This window comes from Nicotiana tomentosiformis, chromosome 9, assembly GCF_000390325.3.
Source record: "Nicotiana tomentosiformis chromosome 9, ASM39032v3, whole genome shotgun sequence".
Taxonomy (NCBI): domain Eukaryota; kingdom Viridiplantae; phylum Streptophyta; class Magnoliopsida; order Solanales; family Solanaceae; genus Nicotiana; species Nicotiana tomentosiformis.
In genome coordinates, this window is record NC_090820.1 from 8,376,557 (window position 1) to 8,385,633 (window position 9,077).

The window sequence follows — 9,077 nt, forward strand, 5'->3', positions numbered from 1 at the left end:
CCCACCTTCCGGATAACAGTTTTCTAACCGTCTCATAAGTTTTTTCCAATACCCATAGCCTTATTTATCTTATTTTATTTCTAATATTGGATATTTTTCGTTGTTTTCTTCTATATATGGAGTAAAAAATTGCTATTTACTAAACGAATTCTTTTTTACTTTCAAGAACCAATTAAAAATCATATCAGATTTAAGTGAACGGTTCAGATCGGAGAGCCGTTTGATTATATTTTAGCACGTTAAAGTGTCATAAAGTATATTTTGAAAATAAATAAGAAAAAAAGTACAACTTGCACCAATGGCGGACCTAGAGTTTTGCTTTACGGAAACACTAATATTTTTATATTGGAAACAACAATAACGTATAAATAAATAAATTATAGAGCACAATATACCTTTGGCTCAAGAAAAGCATAAGCACAAACAATAATGAAAAATGAATACAGTAATATAGAAGCCATGATAAATAAGGGCGGATGCACGCCTAATGAAGTTGTGTCATGGAATACCGCTTCGTCGGAAAATTTTAGTAAATATATGTATTAATATATACTGTGAGAAAACGGATAAGTAGGAAAAAATAACACAACTTGACATAAATTGTCTTTCGGCGTTGGTTATGTTTTTTATTTTGCTCAAAGATGTCTGAGGTTCAAATCTCAAATAGCACATCTTTTTTGTAAATATTTGAAAGAGCCTGTGTGATTAAAAACTGTGATGAAGTAGAAGAATTGAACTCGAGATCTTTTCTAACTTAAAGTTCAACAAAACCAATGGACTAAGGCTATTTCTTGCTAAAAGTATGATAAATTAAAGTTATTATTCCCATTCTATAAATTTCGACACCGCTTACAAAAATTACTGCGTACACCCTTAATGATAGAGATACAATTGCATAACCAACAAAACCATTACATTTCTTTTAGGATTCAATGTCTTTAATATATAGATCAGACAAAGGGTATGAGGCAAGGTGCTGTATGTGAAAATTTGGCACCTGCAAAAAAATAACAATGATGTACATTTTTACATGAACTTAAATCTCACAATCATGTGTCTATATACTCGGGCGAAAGGATTGTCCTAAGAAGCTCTTTCAAATTAGCAAGTACATGTCTTGGCCCTAAACTTCTGCCGCCAATATAATTCAGAAGTTGCTCTAAATCCTGCATAACAAAAATAAACATGCCAATGTTAACTTCAACCAAAAATATCAAAAGGGCAGCCCGGTGCAGTAAGCTCCCGCTATGCGCAGGGTCCGGGAAAGAGCTGAACCACAAGCAAAACAAACAAAATTAATGTCTGTCCGCAAATTAAACTTGCCAATGTTAACTTCAACCAAAAATACCAAAAACAAAAAATTAATGCATGTCAGCAAACTTCACAAGATTTCTTGTACAAGTCATTTTATTGCACCAACAAAAGTCAAAGTGTATGAACGGCAAGAACTGAAGCTGAAAGACCTCATTAACAATCTCAAGCATCTACTACAACAACAACAAGTGGGGTCTGGGGAGGGTAGTGTGTACGCAGACCTTACCCTACCCCAGGGTAGGGGTAACATGTGCAAGCATCTACTAACATGTGCAAAATAATTTGTCCTGGGCACGTGGAAAATGGAAAAATAAAGGGAACAATAGTCAAATTCCACTCTCTTTTTTCTGGAAGTGTAAATTTTGCTAATCAGTAGTAATCCTGCAAAATGGTTTTACTATTAAAAGGTTACAAAATGAGACCCTATATACAAAGGAGTGCCTCCACCTGGCTTTCTAAGTTTCTTCATGGGATCATAACTTATTATTTCTCAATGTTACAGGAGAGCAAAGTTACGTCAAGAAGATCACATAACATAGCGTCTCATTGATGGTGGATAACAATACTATGACTCCACGCTTCATTAGCATCTCGGAATCAAATTGGACAGATATGTCAGGGAAAGGAGACTGTTTTACAACTTTCTCTTCTTATGCTTCAAGGCAATTTCCACAAATATACCAAGATTAATTTCCAGACCGACATTCAAAAGACGGATATCTAATAAAAAATGCAAGTGGCATCAGAGATCCAATTCCATTGAACACTTTGCAGTTTGCATCGTACAATTGACTGAAAAGACAGTACATGGAGAATTAATTTTTCTCTCTCGTGCATGGATTTTAAACACTCTTACAAGGCCGTGAGAAAAAATATGCAGAGATAGAGAATAAAAAAGCAGACCTTATTCAGCAAAAATACAGCATAAGCCGCTCTTGTTGAATCTTGGCCTTCTAAAAATAAAGGAAATTCCACGGGCCTTGAATTTGCGGAAACTGAGGAACTAGATGTTAAATCAGATGATGAAGGCTCTATTGAAGGTGCATAATCACGGATATATGATCGAGATCCTCCTAACCTCAAAGGATAACGTAGAGGAACTTGTAAGTAAGATGCAATAAGTGCGACCACCTGCATGAAGATCGATAAGCTAGATTAATATACACTAGCAGAATAATGTTAAATTACAAACAATGATCAACAAAATGACAAAAAGGGAACCAAAGCATCATTGGCAATTTCCCCCTTTTTTCGGTAAAATTTCCATTGGTGTATTCCACAGAAAGAAATTGAATGACTTTCAAGGCAAATGAATACACACACAGAGAAGACACAGAGAAGTGGACAACTTAAGAAATACTACATTAATATGAAACAACCAAAATGAAAAAAAAATACAATTTAAGACAAAGAGGTTGTGAAGCAAAGAGAAAGAACACACGTGTGCAACATATCCCAGGGCAGTTGCAGACCTCTGAACCTCCTTTTTATCAGTAAAGAAACTCATCTTCGTGAACACAGTTAAATGCAGTCCTGCAATGGTCAAGGCTCCTTGGTCTAAAGGTTTTGACCCAGCAGAGTTACCTGAAAAGGCAATAAAGGAAACTTAGATGGGTGTTTGCTTTGTTTATTCGATACTATCTACTCTGGGTTGCTTCTTTGCATTTTTAACATATGATCAAAACAACAAAAAACCATTACTACCAAATACTTGGTAGATTAGGCAAGAAGGCACCACGATTTCTAAGATATGACATCCAATGAAGCAAGACTAAGAGTACTCGAACCATCAGCTATAAAATCCTCCTCAAAACCTAATGAAACAAAAATTAAGGTATTTACTTTTACGACATCTTAAGAATAATGATATGTATCAACTGATCAAAACAAAAAGAGAACAATGATATGCATCACTGCATCCAAAGGACAAAGCAGGATTCTTCTAGGATGTGAATTAAGCAACTAGAATCCATTCCTGAAATTCATGAATATCTGCAAATCATAGCCTTTAGGCTTCGCGGAACAGAGGTGAAATTTTCTCAGGAGAGTGCACTGAGCTTCCAAACTTGGATCGCCAACATCAGAAACTTGAGTCACAGCCAAGGTGGAGATGTTCTTGATGCAGCTTCTCGGAAAGGGGCGGGAGAGTCGATAAATGACAGAAAAGAGCAGGATCATGGAAGATCAAAAAAGAACAAACCCCATGGATTCTCTTAAAATGAAGCCCGAAAACAAACCAATGAAAAGAAATAGAATGTCAACATTAGGTCAGGTTATTGGGGAGAAATGAAAATGAGTAGCCCTAGATGCATTCAAACTAAAGGAGAAAGGTATTACGAAACTCTTTATATAGGTGTCCACAGCATTCAACTAAGTTGGCAACAGTTTCATCATAACTATCTATGAGCAAACCACTATTGAATATTCAATACACTGAATATCTTGAGCTCAAGACTGGAATCACTGCACTAATGCACTGAACTACCCACATCTTTGTGGGATTGTCTTCATAGGTAGGTATATTTTAGAGTAGCTCTTATACCTATAAATAGGTATTCTTCATATTTATACATCCCATGTTCACTAAGAAAAATTGCTCCTCGATACATTTTCTCCTTTAGTTATATCACTTCCAACTATAACTCCACTCAAAATTCTATTATGATAAATGGATCAATAAAAGCAAACAAGAACGATCCGCACTAACGAAGAGATTATGCTCTCAGGACAAATGAATAGATTCTTGTGCGAACACTTGTGTGTACGTCTTCAACTTTGCTCGACATAATGCCTTAATGCAAGAATCAAGGAGAATTTAGGTCCAATTAATGCTGCAACAAAAGAAACTATTCCAGATACCAAGCAAGAAACAAGGACTTTGCCTAGCATTCCATACGTTAGGCTTTCAAATTCACTCTAGTAGCAGCCACGTCACAATGATCTTAAGTTTGATACTAAAAGAAGCAGACCAAGCTATTAAACCTTTGTCTCTAAGACTTCTCGGTCGCAACTGTGGTCCTATTTCTAACTAGTGAAAGGTGTGATAATGTAGTATCAAAAGGTAACTAAATCTTTTGATAAACCCTGCCTTGATAATCAACCCTTTTTCAAATTTTTCATGCATGAGCGCACACGTGGCAATATTGACAAAACAAGTCATCATAAGATCCATTTTTCATAAGATCCATTACCTGAGTTGGAACTGTTGTTGAAAAATTCAAGTTCTTGCTCAGGTGCCTGTCCAATTGCAATCCTCACAGGATAAAGCAGCTGAACTTGAGACACCATATACTGTTGTCTCGTTCTGAATACTCTCTGCAAAGTTCTGAGATGACCATAACCCCTTTCTCCAGCAAAGGACCTACTTGCATCCTGCATGGAGAAAATGAGACTTTTCGGAATTAAAGAATGGTTAAGTGAAGTTACGAAAAACAAGAGGGCAGACAGATAACAATGTAAAATTTTCAACTTAACAAGGAACTTAGACAGATAATCCGTGCTAAAAAGCATAATTTAATCAATAGTGGTCAACATGGTGCCCCGAAGTATCGAAGGAGCAGTAAAACACAGGCCACAGCAGAAACCAGCAGTGGTCCAGATGGCCAATGCCACCGTGAAGTACTCAAAAGGGGAGTAATACATCAGAAGAAAATAAATGAAACCCCTATTACCAGCGCATAGAGAAACATCCAGAAAAATGCAGGACAAGGCCAACTAATTTTTTTAATAACCAAAGGACAAGGCCAATTAACTACTCTAGACAACAGAGAAAATATAATTCTCTTTTCACAGATAATCCTATTTCACCAACAACCAAGTACCATGCTTTGCCCTTCACCGATTAGAACAGACTTCTATCAAAAAATGTTGAAACACCCATTGCACAACAGAATATTTTGGTCTCCGTGCTCTATGATTCAATCTTCCATTTGACATGACGAACACAACACTGTTTTCATCTGACAAATATTCTTAATTCAGAACACCAAAGTCATCGAAGCTAAAGCAGAAAGGAGGAGCGAGAAGGAGGGTATGGGGAAAAAAGGGACAGATAGAGTGTCACTCAAGCTCTATCAAAGGAGACGTCATGGAATAAACCAACAGTGTCACTTAAACAATAGAAAATTCCTTATATATCCGGCTAAAAAGTGCTTAAAGAAGCACAAGTAGGAATTCAATAGAAAACCAGTTGAGTAAATCAATTTGAAGGAGCTGGAACGCTAGCCACTCCGAAGACAGGCTTTATCATCTGACAAGAATCAATTGGAAGGCTTTCCATATCTCCAATTGCCCCACTCTATTTCAAAATCATATAAAGTTTTCTATGGGTTGCAAATAATGCAAAGCAGGTCATTAAACATTTTTTTGGGATGGAACACATTTATAGAAGGTGATGTAGATATATGTATATAGAGAGGGGGAGGGGGGGGGGGGGGTAAACAGTTTTGAAATACTAAGATACCTGCAAGCGCTTGCTAGCTCCAGAAAGAGAAGTCCCTGCAACCAACAGTGACCTGATGTCATTACTGAGTTGCTCCTCTTGCTTCTTGACTTTCTCTTTGACAACTTTAGAATGCATCGACATGTTTCCCATCACCAATTTTCTAGAATCCAGTTTTTCTTTCATCTCATCAAGCTCATTCGAACGACTCAGTGACTCTGCTTCTACCTGGAAACCATATCACCACCCGCTAACAAGCGGGCTAATTCATTAAAGCCCAAAAAATAAAAAGGAAAGGAGAGACAAAGTCAAAACATAGAAGTCAAAAGCAAAAAAGCAACTTATTATCTCCACTTCTCTAAAATTTAGTTGCACAAAAATGGTAAGAACAAAAGGGAAAGAGAGGGAGCCCTAAAAGTATGAATCTCAACATTAACTTTTTATCAAATTTCCCTTCAGGAATTTACCAACACAGTGTTGAGGCCATAGAGAAAGAGAAACAGCTGTACCTCTAAGACTAAAGAAGAAGAAGAACCACTTTCCTTTGCTACTCCATGTTCAAATTAAAGTACCACAAGAATATAACTGTGATAATTGACTACACATCTCCATTGGTACCGTTACTTTTTCATATAACTTAGCAAAACAATGTGGAAATATTTGATAAAATGTCACAATCAGGAGCACATTGTAATCCAAATTTACACTCTTGTTGCACCTTAAACTCATTTAAATCAAAAGAGAGGTTAGTCAAGTCTGAAGTAGTTAACTCCAAGAGACTAGTGTGGGATACCTAGTGGCAAGACCCTCTACCTCTAATCATGAAGTTGGAGGAAATGATGAAAAGTGGTAAACAATAGATCACTCTCCAAATAAGGTTGAAAATACAGAAAGACAAAATTAAAATATGATATCCAGAATCTGTCAAAGTCATGCAGTCACCTACCATTATTTCTCAGCATAATACAGAATGAAAAGAACAAAAAGTTAATGTTTTTTTTTAGGTTTTACTAAAACCATGCATTAGATATTAGCTAATACACCTTGCATCATAAAGGCATATCAATTATGTTTTCTAAAAGAACTCAAAAAAGCAAAGAACTGTCATATAGGAACATGAAAACTTAACCAAGTTCAATTAAGATGACCTAATTGATTGTTTTCCGGTCTACAATCGGGCAATATTCTATAATCGTTTGGAAGTAAAAGGTAAACACAAACAAGCTCCAAAAGATAAATAAAGTACTAACATGACTAAAGCACATCCTCAACTAATAGGTATGTCTCATATAGATCTTTTGCTTCCATTGTGCAACTTCCTTCCAAGTGATTATAGGTATACCTTGTCCTCTTTTAACATTTTCATTAATCATAGTTTCACATTTTCAAACATGTGGATTTGGCTGTCAACGCGGGACATGACTATACCATCTCAAGAGAGCTTCTCTCATTTTACCGTGTCTAGTTTTTTATGACTGCACATGCATCTTAGCATTCACACCTCAGCGTCACTCATTTTGTGGATGCGTTAGAGTTTAACGGCCCAACATTCACTTCCATATAACATTGTTGGTCTTATAACTATTCTATAGAACTTACCTTTTATTTTGGTGGGTATCCTTTTATCACATAACACACCAATAGCACTTCTCCATTTCAACTATTCGATTTTGATTCTACGTGTAACATTTTCATCTATCATTCCATTCTATTCTCTATGAACAGCGAGCCTAAATATCTGAATTGTTTGCTTTTAGGCATCGCAATCCCGTCTAATCTCACCTCGATTTTGTTCTTCTTATGTTGACTGCAGTGTATATTCGGTCTTACTTCTACTCATCCTGAAATCCTTACTCTCAAGAGTATTTCTCCACATCAAGCTTTTGGTTGACACTCGCACAATATTATCAGGAAATAGCATACACCGCGCAGCCTCGTCTTGTATTGTATTGGTGAGCTCATAAAAAAAATGAATTATTTTTTAATTAATATCACTAAGGTTCATGAAGAATGTTGCTACCCTGCGATTGAAAATAATCCAAATTTATTAATATCACTAAGGTCCACCAAAAATGTTGTTGCCCCTATGATTAACCATTAATGTTCACTTCATTTTCTCTTCACTAAGATTCAAAACAACCACAACATGATCTTCAAACCAAGCAAACTTCAGAGGGAAAAAAAAAAGTAAAAAGTAATTTACCTGTATAAGGGACTGTAATTTCTGCTGAACCAATTGTTTCTTCTGCTTAGCTTCATTAAGAGCAGATGTGAGGCTACACAAACGAGCTAATTCCTGTTCATAATCTTCCCATTGTATTATTAACTTCACATTTTTTTGGTCTTCCTGATTTTGCATTAAAGCTAATTTCTTTGATTCCATTCACAACTAAAAAACCACAAGATTTTGATTGAAGTTTTGAATAATTCAAAAAGGGTAGTTGAAAATCATGGTTTTTCATCATGGGTACTTCAAATCTTGAAAAATTAAGGTACCCAAAATCCCATTTTGAGAAGTCAAGAAAATATTTTAGGAGAATTATTGGAATTAGGGTTTTGAGAATCAAGAAAATTGAAAAGGGAAAAGATGGGTTTATTGCTTTTTTGGGGGGGTTGTGTTTGGATTTGGATCGAATGGTTTTTCCACTTTTGTTTGATCACTTTCTTGAAATGGGTGTGGAAGGGTGCCTAGGCTGAGAGGAATTAGAATATTGCAAAAATATTGTATTAGTATTTCCTATTTATGCAGCTTTTCTTTTCAAGTTTTTCTTTTGTTTTAAGTTACTGAGAACACAAAACCTTATATTAACGGGGCCTATTTGTACATTATACCATTTTATAATTTTAAAATTAAAAATATAATATTTTTAGATTTTTTTATGCGTAAAAAAATATATCTCTCATGCATAAAATTAAATCTTTTATGTATATAAAAAAAAGGTCATATGAAATTTTCTTTACACTTGCTGGTTTATGACCAAAAAATAAAATTAGATCTTCAATAAATGTGTGAACAACACATGTGAAATTTATTCATCCACTAAAACTAGTGCCTGATTCAATATGTATTAAGTTTCATCTAGCGTCGAGGCTATTTTTTAAAACACTTTCTTACATAGGGACAAAATATAAACAATGGCCTAAAATTAATCCTATTTGTACAAATTGCCTAGTCCGGTTAAAATCTACCTACATTATAAATTGCGGCTATGTTTTAAATAGCACGGACCCGTTTTGACATAAATTTTGATGGAAGTTTTTTCCAAAAAAAAATATTTTTTTTCGAAATCAGCATTTGTTCATAAAATTTCTAATTTTCACT

General features: G+C 35.3%; 1 protein-coding gene across 3 annotated transcripts; it reads right to left on the reverse strand.

Moving 5' to 3' along the window:
• Positions 1–877: 877 nt before the first annotated feature.
• On the reverse strand, positions 878–8,497 carry LOC104104200 (vacuolar protein sorting 38). 3 transcript variants are annotated; one of them, XM_009612217.4, is made up of 6 exons: positions 7,959–8,497; positions 5,777–5,983; positions 4,506–4,686; positions 2,756–2,898; positions 2,218–2,445; positions 878–1,166 (listed from the first exon to the last, which is right to left on the reverse strand). In XM_009612217.4, the coding sequence occupies exons 1-6, from the start codon at positions 8,136–8,138 to the stop codon at positions 1,050–1,052; spliced, it is 1,056 nt and encodes a 351-aa protein (XP_009610512.2). In that variant the 5' UTR covers positions 8,139–8,497; the 3' UTR covers positions 878–1,049. The 3 variants fall into 3 exon arrangements, with proteins under 3 accessions (XP_009610512.2, XP_070042248.1, XP_070042249.1); XM_070186147.1 differs by having other exon boundaries at positions 5,777–6,017; positions 7,959–8,095; XM_070186148.1 differs by having other exon boundaries at positions 5,777–6,005; positions 7,959–8,087.
• Positions 8,498–9,077: the final 580 nt, after the last annotated feature.